This window comes from Asparagus officinalis, unplaced genomic scaffold (genome assembly GCF_001876935.1).
Source record: "Asparagus officinalis unplaced genomic scaffold, Aspof.V1 AsparagusV1_Un461, whole genome shotgun sequence".
Taxonomy (NCBI): Eukaryota; Viridiplantae; Streptophyta; class Magnoliopsida; order Asparagales; family Asparagaceae; genus Asparagus; species Asparagus officinalis.
In genome coordinates, this window is record NW_017972726.1 from 122838 (window position 1) to 136265 (window position 13428).

Below are 13428 nucleotides of genomic sequence, written 5' to 3' on the forward strand. Positions count from 1 at the left end.
TCCTCCTGTGTTTTAGCATCTAATGTTTCTCACTTCATAATGTTGCAGACAGGTAACTCAGCATCAAAGAGAGCTACCACTATTCATAGAGTGGTGAGCGAGAAGGGGCTAGCACAGTTGCTATTACAAGATGACTCCATCCACGACATGACTCGTGTGGGAAACAACTTCTGATGATGGCTTTTTTGCAAGAACAAACTCTCCTTTGTAATTACAAGCTTTTCAATACTGTCTTATCCTATTTTGGTTGTATTGTAAATATGAGCTCTATGTAAGCTCCAACATTTATGAGCTTTGTGTAAGCTCCATACCATGTATACTCTACCATTGATCCTCTAGAACTTCTTTAGCCTAAGTTCTCTTATTCATTTTTTCCCCTTCGCAGTCAACATTGTTTCCATTCCATTTGCTCCCCTAATCTTTATTCACGATCTTAGTTCATTTGCTCCATAGAAATTGAGAATATCGAACTCTTTGCATCTGCTGCAGCACTGTATACTAAGTCCTGTCACCTCTGATTCGCACCCTGCACTTACGTGCCTCTAGCAGAAGCAATGCAAGAATCACAACATAAAATTTTTGCAAAGTTCATAAGATATAATAATGGGGAATAGCATGACTCCCACAAACAAATTCAACAATCCCGCAAGCTTAAGTAAATCTGAGACTCAATACTGAAATGCAATCTGCGTTTTGTCCTCAGAGGAAAATACTTCAATTATTTCTATCCATCTCATGGTATATCTTCCTCCCCCCACCATTTTGAGTTGAGATGAGGCTCCCTACTTGCCAAGGGAAACACAACTAACCATTGCAAATAAATATATAAGACATCCAACTAAAGTAATGATCAAGAAAGGACTTACATAAGACATGAGCGAGAGGAGAGGAAGTAAATACCAGTAGTCTTTATCATAGTGTCTCAGAAAACAGTTAAACAAATTGTTTCCTCCAAATCACATTCAACATGTTTATGCGTAAAGGTCTATGCCCCAGAATTTGGCTGGCTGATTGGTTCGATACTTGCGATCAATCCCCTTTATCTTATCCATGTCTTCATCTGATATGGTGAAATCAAACACCTGAAAGTTCTCCTTCAACCTTTCCATCTTTGATGTCTTGGGGATGATTACAGTGTTTCTCTGGATGCCCCAACGAAGAACAAGCTGAGCAACAGTTTTGGTATACTTCTGAGCTAACTCCTGCATATGAAGGGACCAACAGTAGTTATGAGAAAGATTTCATAAAACCCTCCTACACTTTGACGAGTTTTTCCATAATCCCTGAACTTTACAAATCATGAAAATCCCCTCTGAACTTGACCTGAATATCATGAATGACAATAATTGCTTTAAATGTCACGTCAAGCGCGTGACAAAATTTGGATAATTTTACCCCTATCTACTAAGTGTGGGTAAAAGTTTTTTTTTAAAGGTAAATTGATTTTTGCCTCTACCCATTATATCACGAAGAGAATTCCCAATAGTTCAAGGGGTTTGTATAATTTTGAAAGTTTAGGGAGTTCTTGCGTAGAACTTCCCAGAGTTCAAAGAAGCTGAAAATTTTACTTAAAAAGCAAATTAACTATAAATATGAATAGAAAAACATACATTAAATCAGCTTGGCAATAGAAACACAGTGTTACCTGGATGACAGGATCATCTAGGCATGAAACTGTACCAAACCATTCAGCATTGGCAGCGGCACCACCAAGAGGAGTGTGTGCAGTAACACAAATTCCTTGCTTCTGGCAGAATTTGACAAGAGAATCACGTTGGAAATAAGGATGAGTCTCGATCTGGTTTACTGAAGGCTTTATCTTCGAGTAAGCCATACAATCTCTTGTAAGGAAGATGTCATAGTTGCTGCAAAACAAGAGGAAACAATCATATATTCACGTCACTAAAACACCAGATATAGAAATAGCATTCATATACATAAAGCTACAATCATACTTGTTTTCTCTACTAGAAAAGAACTCAGGTCAATAATGAATGCAAGTTACAAATGTGTATAAGTGGTTAAATAATTTTTTTTCAGATCAACAAGAAAAGTGATGAGTGAAGCTTAGGACCACATGTGCTTTTCAAATGAATCACAGTTTAGTGGTTTGCCTTATTAAGTTATTCCTCATATGTTATAGCAATTTCATATATCACATCTTTCATTATTCCCTTTTCAGAATGATTCCTTTCATTATTTTGGAAATCTTACAGGGTTATTACTCAATGGAAGGTATTCCGTGAACCTATGTTGCCATCAACAAGAAATAATCCTTACTAGAAACAAAACGGATTTGGATTTTAAGAACATTGTTCACATTTTAATTTCTTGAGCTAAACTTTCCATATATTGGTATTGATGCATGACGATCATGGATCGTCGGTTTGCTAAAATTAGGATTTACTAAGATCTTTTTTGTTTTGGAAATATTTGACGCAATCTTTGTTTTAGGTAGGATTTGATGTTAGGATCTTTGAGATTTTATTTTGTTGGAGGTTTTATTTTGTTTCCTTAGAATTTAATGTTAGCATCTTCTGAAACTTGATTTTATCATATTTCTTTAGGAGTTATATTTTATTTTTTTTAAATAAATGTATAAGCCTCATTGAAAAGGCAAACTATGATTAATGAAAAGAAAATTTCTTGAGATGTGAAATCTTTGTCAGCATGTGAAGTACTAAAGTTATGACATGCAAACTGTCAGGGTATGAAGCCCCTGATTGTGAAGCCCTTCTTCCATCCTAGCCCTCTAATTACAATATCCTTCAATTAAATCCTCTCCTCAAAAGAATTCTCACTATCTGAAATCATCAATCAAACCACCAAAAGGAAGGGGGGATATTCATCCATGTGAACAGTAATTTTGTTATTGTTATTCGCCTTCACCTCGATATCTGACGCCACCCACCTCCTCCTACAATGCCACACTCCTTCGAATCCAACTACAAATACCGACAATGACCTCCAATGAGCTCTCAAATTTTGTTTGATTATCCTTATCGTTGGATCTACTCTGATCCAAGCTTAATAAGATATTATCACTCTCCGGCAAGACCTTACAACACGGCTCTGGATAATTATCAAAGACTTCAAAATCTACCCAATCCACCCTTTAGATCTCGATCGGATTCAAATAACTATTAAAGTTTATAATATCAAGAATCTTGTAATTTTCGATCGGATCTAGACTTAGGGGTGGCAAACGGGTTAGGTCGGGTCGGGTTGGGTCATAGTTGACCCAACCCATATAAATGTGACCCGACCCGACCTAATTATCAAAGACTTCAAAATCTACCCAATCCACCCTTTAGATCTCGATCGGATTCAAATAACTATTAAAGTTTATAATATCAAGAATCTTGTAATTTTCGATCGGATCTAGACTTAGGGGTGGCAAACGGGTTAGGTCGGGTCGGGTTGGGTCATAGTTGACCCAACCCATATAAATGTGACCCGACCCGACCCGTTAATAAATGAGTCAATGTGATCCGACCCATTTATTAAACGGGTTACCTAACTCGAGCCGTTTAATAATGACTAATACATATTCATCCAGAGCCTGATAAGATCTGAAAAGCATTGATGTACCAAAAGTTTGAGACTCGATTAATGTTCTCTGTTTTATTACTTAAATCTAAACTTTAAAATCATCAAACATAATACAAATGATAGCCTCAACATTTACAGCAACCAAGAAAACAAATAACAGATTTGCCGTCGGAGATAACAAGCACACAAGCAAGGACCAACACGAGTTTGGAAAGCTACGGCCAGATTTGCCGTCAGAGATAACAAGCACACAGGCAAGGACCAACACGAGTTTGGAAAGCTACGGCCAAAGTGGAATTCACAAGATGATATATTCAACAGCAGAAATATTGAACGATGTAAAAAATTTCTACAGAAACCTACTTTATTCTGCAAATAAAAAATAGAACCCTTGTATCCTAGTGGAAAATAGGAAATGCATTACATCGGAAAAGAAAAAGATAATAAAATTATAACTATTGTAAGTCTCACCATAATAAATTTCATTATGCAGGATCTTATACTGAAATCTACGCACATAAAATTCAACCAACCATCATACCAATTAGCATTTGATAGAGAATCATTACTTGACAACATTTTGGAAACAAGAAGTCTTCAATCAAGCAACTCCGTGATCGGGGTCTTTCTGTTGAAACCCTCAATCGCTGCAAGCTGCGCTGCAGGCTACAGCTTGCTCTCGTCGTCGCACGCCGCTCGACGCCGCTTGCCTCCGCTTGTTCACCGTCACTCTCGTCGCCTCTCTCCAATTGCCGCCGCTCGCCGCTTGAATCAGCAATTTGATCGACGAACCCAATCGTCGAAAAACCAACCAGAACCCTAGAGGTCGCACTAACACCGATGGAGGCGATGATTTTGGATCGTTGGGGATGGAGGAGCTAGATTCCAGAAAGGAGTAGTCTTTTTCGACGAGGCCGGCGATTTCAATGGGGGAAGTTGCAGTCGATGATTTTAGTTTTTATTTGGGTCAGTGTTTGTGTTATGCGGGTCAGTCGGGTCAACCCGAATTGACCCATTTAATAAATGGGTAAATTTGGGTTGATCCGTTTATGACCCGACCCATGTAATTTAACCCATGCTCATTATAAACGGGTCGGGTCAGATCGGATTGATGGGTCGGGTCATAAATTGTCACCCTTATCTAGATTAGCATCAAAGGAAAAAAGATTTGGGAGCATTCGACTTTTGGGTCAAAGTCCCTCTCCCTGATCCTCGTCAATTGGTATCAAAATAAGTTTAAGTCAGGCCTCAGCATGGATGGACTCACATATTGAGAAAATCATTTTCCACTTAGCCAAGTTCCAAGAGCTTCTTAAGAAATAGGAACCGAAATTGGATTTCAATACTGAGCAAGAAACGCTATTGACATATGAGCTTGAACCTGAAGAAAAAATAGAGCAAAAGATTGACTTAGAGCATGAGCTTGAGTGAGAAATACAAATTGACCTCGAGCAACCAAATCTGAAAATTAATTCATAGTCCGAACTATAATGTGAGCTAGAAGCAAAACCAAAAATAAAAATTGATTCAAAATTGGAGTTGATACTCGATTCGAATATGAAGGAGAGCCAATACTCATGCTCAAACTGAGAATGAAGCCAAATGTTGTTCCAAAACCAAAGTTCTAATCAAGTCCAAAGCCCAAAATCAAGTTAAGCCCAGAATTTAAGATCAATATGTTGTGTAAATTCACAGCTCCGACTAATCTAATTTTGACTCTGTCGTCAACTAAATATCGGATTTTACAACTCATATTGAAGATCCTACAACCCACGACATAATAGTTTCCACCGGTCAAATTAATCATTACGCTCTCCCTCTATAAAACTCAAGATCGTATTTTCTCTAAAAATGAGAGATTTGATGCAGGACGATCGTGGAGAGTCGGTTTGCTAAATTAGTATTTAATAAGATTTTTTTATTTTGGAAATATTTGATGTAATCTTTGTTTAAGGTAGAATTTTCGTAGGGTTTGATGCTATGATCTTTTATATTTTATTTTGTTAGAAATTTTATTTTGTTTCTTTAGAATTAGGATGCTCTGAAATTTGATTTTATCATGTTCCCTTAGGAGTTATTTTTTGTTCTCTTTAAATAAATGTGCAAGCCTCATTGAGAATGAAGACTCAATGTGATTAATGAAAAGAATGTTTCCTAAGATGTGAAGTGTTAAAGTTATAACATGTGATGTGTCGAGGTGCGAAGCCCTGCTTCTATTCTAGCCCTTTAATTACAGTATACTTCAATAAAATCCTCTCCACAAAGAATTCCAACGGTTTGAAATCATCATAAAACCCACCAAAAGGAAAAAAATAAAAATAAAAGTACTCATGGATAAACAGTAAACCTCTTGCTATTCATCACTGTGAACAATCTATTTGCCTTCTCTTTGATATCTGACAACACCCGCACCCTACAACAATACCACACTCCTTCAAATCTGACTACAAACCCAGACGATGACCCCCGATGAGCTCTTGAGGTTTATTTGATTATCCTCACCGTTGGATCTCCTCCGATAGACCCTTAATGACTTTTGACACTATCTGGCAAGACCTTACAACACAGCTCTAGAGAGTTATTGAATACTTCAAAATTTAACCGCTCCACCTTTAGATCTTGATCAGATTCAAATAACCATCAAAGTTCACAATATCGAGAATCTCGTACTTTCTGATAAGATCTGGATTGGCATTGAAGGCAACAAATTCGGAAGCCTTTGACTTTTGGCTCATAGGCCCTTCCCCAATCCTCATCAGATATCCTATGGGTTAAAACTGATTACAACAGCAGACAACTTGATGTTGGGTACGTGAAGGTCAAATTCCTTCTTTGAAGAGTTCCATTTGGTCAAATCCAAACTTGTTTGAAGAGTTTCATCTGGTGGAAAGACTAGTTAGCATAGATATTATTAGGATTTTATTCATTAGGTTTAAATTTGAAAGTAGAGTTTAGTTTGCATTGAAATTCTAGTAAGATAGGATCAGCTGGAAATTGACTTATAATACAATTTGAAGTTTATTTCTATTTGAATCATAGTAGAGATAGAATTTTAAACCCTATATAAAGGATTGTAGGTTTTCTTTATATTATGAATATTGATACAACACCAGCAAAGCCTTTATCCCAGATGTTCGGGGTCGGCTATGCGGATCCTATTCTTCCATTCCGTCCGATTTCTGATCATCTGCTCCGTTAAGTTAATCATTATCTTATCTTTCTTAATTGTTTCTAACTAAATTCTCTTAGGCGTACCTCTAGAGCTCCATTGTACATGACCAAACTATCTTAGTTGATTCTCTCTTATTTTATCCCCAATAGAAGCAACCTCTAATTTACTATAAATACACTCATTTTTTATTCTATCTTTTAGTGTACACCCACAAGACCATCGTAAGATTTCATTTCTACTACACTCATTTTTGATATGTTTTTAATTACCCAACATTCTAATCTATAAAGCATTGTTGGTTTTATAACCTTCCTTTAGAATATTTTCTTTAGTCTCTTAGGTATTCTACGATCACATAACACTATCAAAATACTTCTCCAATTCAACCGACCCATGTGATTCAATAGACAACATCATAGTCAATCTCACAATCATTACAAATTATTGATCCTAAATAACGAAAGCGATTACTTTTGAATATTTCTTGAACATCAATATGTATGATAGGCTCTTCTCTCTTTAGTTTTACTAAAAGTGCCTTCTATATATTCTGTTTTTATTCTACTAATTTTAAAACATTTAGTTTTTGAGAGCTTGTTTTCACTTCTCTACTCTAGAAATTATTCCTTCTTTAGTCTCGTTAAGTAGTATTATACCGTCAGCAAATAATACACCGTCAGCAAATAATACACACCACGAAACTTCATCCTAAATATGTCTAATAAGTTGGTTTGGTTCATAATCAACGCAAAAAGATAAGAGCTTGAGACTGGTCCTTGATGCAAACCTATGGTAATAGGAATAATTTAGTCTCTCCTCTATTTATTTTTATTCTAGTTGTTACTCTATCATACACATATTTAATCACATCAATATATGTACTAGATAAGTATTTCTTCTCCGTACCTCTCCAAACACTCTATCATAAGCTTTTTTTTTTAATTAATAAAATCATATGCAGATTAGTTCTCTCATCTCTATATCTCTCCATCAAAAATCTCAATATATGAATAAGCTTCATAGTTGACTTCCCGGACATAAAACCAAATTGGTTTTTAGCAGTGTTGTAAATAGTGACAAATAACGTCATAGTAGCAGTCGTAATAGCGATAGCAGCGTATGCCCACACTGCCATAGTTAAAAGCGGTGATTTTTAGCAGCATCGATGCTATTAGCTTGGAATAGCGACAATAGCACGTAAAAGCGCTTTCTAGCGCTATAGGTGCTTTAAAATACAAATTATCTGATTTGTACCTGACCCTTAAACTAACCAAAATTCTTAAGTAAACGGGTTTTTCATACCCGACCTGTTTTTTAACTTAAAACCCATTTTTTCCAAATCCCCTCCTCTACTATTCGTACCCAAAAACCCGTAACGCAAAATTGCTGCCACTACCTCCAATCGTTGAAGCTTCACTGCCTCTCATAATCCTCTCATTGTTAAAGCTCTACCTCCTCTCTGTTCTTCGGTGAAGCTTTACAATCCTCCTCTTTGTTCCTCCTAAAGCTCCTCTATCTCCCCTAACTCTACATCCACCTCTCTTTCAAGCACTATCACCTTCTCCTCAAAGTCCTGTTTTATTATGTACGGTAGTTTTTAAATACTGCGTAACTGTTACAAACCTATTTCTTGCTTAGGATCTCAATAAATCGTCAAATATGCATTTGCAAAATTTTTAGATTTTTCTTGAATTTTTTTAAATATTTCTAAATAGTTAAACTGGATCGCTTTTGGGCTTTACGCATTTTGCCAGTTTTTGCTGTCAAAGCGCAAAATAGCCTTAGCGGTGCCTCACTATTTTGCTATGTTTTCCACTTTCCATAACCTTAGTTTTCAGATGCACTTATCATTTTTCTTAGTATTTGCTCAATTACCATTTCCCAAAGTTTCATTATGACACTTGAGTTTAATACCATGATAGTTTGAAGAACTTAGGATATCTCTTTTATTTTTGTATATCGATGTCAATGTAATAATCTTCTACTCATCGGGCATTCTCTTGGCCTAAATAATCTTATTAGACAATTTAGCCAACCATCGTAAGCTTATATCTCCAAGATATTTTTAAACTTTAATAAGGATACCATCTGGTCCTACGACTCTTATATTTTTTCTATTATCTTTAGAGCAGTTTTAACCTCATTAACCCTAATTTTTTGATAATATCTATAGTTTCTATCATGCACTATATAGCCAAAATCTCTATTTGTTTACCGACTTGGTTATCATCAAACAATTTATGAAAGTAACTTTATCTCTTTTATTTCATCGCCCTTTACTAGAACTTTTTAATCTTCAATCTTGATACATCTAATATTACTCGAATCCCTACTCTTCATTTCTCTCATCTTAGCAAGCTCATATCTATATATACTTTTATCCCACATTGGATTCTAATTTCTTATAGAAATTTTCATAAGCCTTATCATTAGACTCAATACTTTTATCCCAGTTTATATTTTTTAAAGTTTTCCTCGCTCTTACATTTTTCCAATCTTTATACATTGTTCTCTTTGCTCCAATCACTTTTCAACTTCCTCGTTCTACCACCAAGTCTCTTTACCATGTAATCTACAACCCTTAAATTCTCTTAAAATATATTTAGCAACCTTTTTAATACAAAAAACATATTATTCCACATAATATTAGTCTCATTATATATATTCCATACATCTTTAAAATGCACCAAAATTCTCCTTATAAGTTCAACCATTTAGTAATTAGACTCTTGTTCATATCAATCTTTCCACCCCACTTCTTAATAGAAATATCTAATACCATCAACTTATGCTATGTGGTTATATTTTTATAATATTTTCATGTTAACCTATCCACCTTTCTAGTAAAAGAAAATTCTATTTGACTACAATTAGATCCACATTTAAAGGCTATTAAGTGTTTATCCCTTTTCCTTAATTGTGTTTTTGCTACTATTAAATCATATGGCATTGCAAAAACTAAACTTATTTCTCCCATATTATTCTTATCTTCATACACAAAACTCTCATGTATCCTCTTATATCCATTATTATCCATGTCGACATACCTATTAAGGTCTCCACCTAGAAACAATTTCTGACCTACCAGAATTCATTTTATCAATTCATCTAAGTTATCCAAAAATTCCCCTTTAATATTCTCAAACAACCCTATTGATGGTGCATAAGTACTAATAATATTAATAATATCTACGCCTAATACAATTTTTACTAGTATTGTTCTATCTCCAACTCTTTTTATATCTACAACACTATCTTTTATTATATTATCTAGAATATTCTCACTCTATGTCTATTATCTCTTTTCCTGTATACCAAAGTATATATCCGGTCTTTTCAATTTCTCAAGCTTTCTCACCTATTCATGTATAAACAGATTAAATTGTTCTTTCTTCTAATCATTATATCTATTAATTTCATCGTCTTTCTGCTAAACATACTTATATTTCAAGTAGTTAACTTAATTATATTATCTTGTAAAATTCTCTTACCATTTTCTCTCTTATGAAATTCTAGTCTATGCCTAATACTATTCGGTAACCTACTGGAGAATTATAGTTTCCTAAAACACCCTTACTATTTATTACATCGATGTGACATCAATATAACCCATCGCTTCAAGGAAACGCCCTAGCAAACCACTCTTATGTACTTATTATTGCATCCGGATGGCATTGATGCAACAGGTTGTATTGCGGATGCCCTAACTAATATTCGATAGGATTTATGTGATGTGAATCTGACTATGTTTTATTCTGACTGTCAGTTAGCCATTATAACCCTCCTTTATCTTGACTAGGGACGGACAGTATTGGCTATAACGTATAGCATTGGCTAACTTATTATGAATATTGATCCCTTTTTCTAAATTGTGCATTTTCTACTATCAAATCATACGACATTGCAAAATCTAAACTCATTTCCCCCATATCGTTCAAAACTCTCATGTATACTCTCATACCTATTATTATCCTTGCCGACGACATACCCATTAAGGTCTCCTCCTAGAAACAAATTCTCACCTACCGAAATTTATTTTACCGATTCATCTAAGTTATCCCAAAATTCTCCTTTAGCATTCTCAAGCAACCCTACCGATGGTGTGTAAGCACTAACAATATTAATAACCTCTATGCCTAATATAATTTATACTAGTATTATTCTATCTTCAACTCTTTTTACATCTATAACAATCTTTTATTTATTATCTACAATATGCCACTATGTTTCTATTCTTCTCTTTTCCCATATACCAAAGTTTATATTCGGTCTTTTCACTTTCTAAAGATTTCTCATATATCCATTTAATTCTTGTAAATAAATTATACTGACATTTCTTCTAATCACTATATCTATTAATTTTGTCGTCTTTCTACTAAGTATACCTATATTTCAAGTAGCTAGTCGAATTACATTATCTTGTAAAAGTCTCTTCCCTTTTCTCCCTTATGACGTTCTAACTCTCTGCCTAATATTATTTGCTAATCTATTATAGAATTTTAAAGCCAAGGTGTTTTTGTTGTGTTTTTCTAAAAAAAACACATTGGTGTTTGGTTTTTCTCCCAAAGTATTTTGAAAACACCATTGTGGTTTTGAAACACTAGTTAGCAATGATCCATTTCAACTAATATCACTATGAGGGCATGTTCGTATTGCGCAAAGCTTCTCTGGATCATTTAATCATATTTTGAGAATGGAAGAATTTCTGTACATTAATGAAGAGAAAGCCATAAGGTTTCCAAAATTTTCCACACTACTATAATTCTCGTTAGGCTTATGTGAAAAAAACAACTTATCAATATTTATGGGTTTCTGAAGCATTAAACCTGAGCTATAATTTTGTACCATGTGGATTCATATGAGAACCGAGTAATAATCATTTTTCACTGGTCTATAATCATTTTTTACCACTTTCACTGATCATATGTAAATGTTAGTTTAAACTTGGGAAGTTTATTTTGCTCACTTAATGCTTGAACAACAGAGACTACCTATATCATATAGGATTCATGAGATCGTCAACACAAACTTGGCGAAGGAGCAGGACAAAGGGATTAGGAGACTTGCATTTGCAAGAGTTGATAATCAGAACAAGAGATCATTGAATAAATTCTAAAACAATTCATATATTCAGCAAAAAAAGAAAAATTAATCAGATCAGACAAAAATAATGCTTACAGTGCGTTGAGATCACCGGTGACGGGATCTAGGGGAGACGGCGATGAGAACTGGAAGCGACGGCAATGGCGGAAGTCAGATCTGGGGCTTAGGCGACGGCGACGACCACGACGTGACGGCGACGAGATCTGGAAGCGACGACGGAAGGGTCCAAATCTGAAGCTGGCGACGGCGACGATCTGGACAACGGCGATATGCTGCTGCAAGGCGACGACGGCGACGTGGATTGGGGGATCTGGAGAGGGACTGCTCTGGGGGCTGGAGGCGACGGCGGACGACCGACGAAGGCGGAGAGAACGGCGACGACCAGAAGCGCGAAAGGCGACGCTCACGGCAAGCAGATCAGCGACGTGATTTGGGCTTTGGGCGGCGGCGATTTGAGTTTGGGTGAGGGCGACGCTCAGATCTGAGTTTGGAAGATTTTTTGGGGGAAATGAAAACAACGACCTTAAAATAGCTTTTTTATTGTTTTGAGAAACCCGTTGAAAGTTGGGCGTTGTTTGGCGTTTTGGACTGAAAACAAGGGCGGATTCCAAAACGTTTGTTGTTTTTTTTTTTAAACAAAACGAAAACAAGAGAAACGCAATGGTAACCAAACGCACCCTTAGTTTCTTAAAACACATTTGCTTACTAGTCATTACATCGGGGTGACATCAATCTAACGCATGCCTTCAAGGAAACGCCCTAGCAAACCACTCTTACGTACTTATCATTGCATCTGCGTAGCATCGATGTTACGCGTCTTGTTGGGGACAGCCCAACAAATATTCAGTAGAACTCATGTCATGTGAATTCGACTATGTTTTACACTGCATGCCGGCTACCTATTGCAACCTCCTTTATCCTGGCTCGGGATAGGTAGTATTGGCTATAAAGCACAGAAATGGCGAAATCATTTTGAAGATTGATATTGAATAAAAAATAGATGAAAAATATCTTGTATGATGTTTTTAAGGTGTGAAACCATTGTTTCTCAATGTGAAACCGCAACAATTAAGTATATGTGTGTCAATTCGGCTTGTCGATTCAGCTTAACTACAGAGTAGTTGTCTATTAGCGAATCTGATCTAACCTGTCTACCTTTCTTCATTCTTTTATGTTTCAACCTATCTACCTTTTCCCGTTCTTTTATCTTTCTTTTGATTAACTTTAATTCAATTAAAAAACAAAGGTTATGGTTCGCTGGTATTGTTCTCCCAAGCACAATTCAAGCATGTTTACTGTTCATTCGAGTTTTTTCAACTAATTTCTCAAATTTAGATTCAAATCAAAGTTTATCTTGTCTGTTCCGCATCACAACTCTTTCAGCTCATTCATATCAATAGCATTCGCGAAGTCGGTCATTATTAAACATACAGGGATTTAGGTATAGAACTACATTTGAGTGCATGTTAGGTGAGTTGGAAACTGAGGCCATGTTATTTCAAATCAAGGGATTTGAGAAGTCTACGAAGATGTTGCATGTGAAGTGCTTAATACAAGTGTGAAGCCAAACACTAATCTTCTTCCTCCTCGTTATTTCATAT

At 35.7% G+C, this 13428-nt stretch overlaps 1 protein-coding gene across 1 annotated transcript in view; it reads right to left on the minus strand.

The window, feature by feature from the left end:
* Nucleotides 1-805: 805 nt before the first annotated feature.
* Nucleotides 806-13428, minus strand: part of LOC109827816 (NADP-dependent D-sorbitol-6-phosphate dehydrogenase-like) — an 18143-nt gene continuing 5520 nt past the window's right edge. The window contains exons 5-6 of the mRNA XM_020394832.1: nucleotides 1646-1865; nucleotides 806-1202 (exon numbers count right to left, since the gene is read on the minus strand). Coding sequence (XP_020250421.1) covers nucleotides 972-1202; nucleotides 1646-1865 — 451 coding nt within the window. The 3' untranslated portion in view covers nucleotides 806-971. The remainder of the gene's footprint in view (nucleotides 1203-1645; nucleotides 1866-13428) is intronic.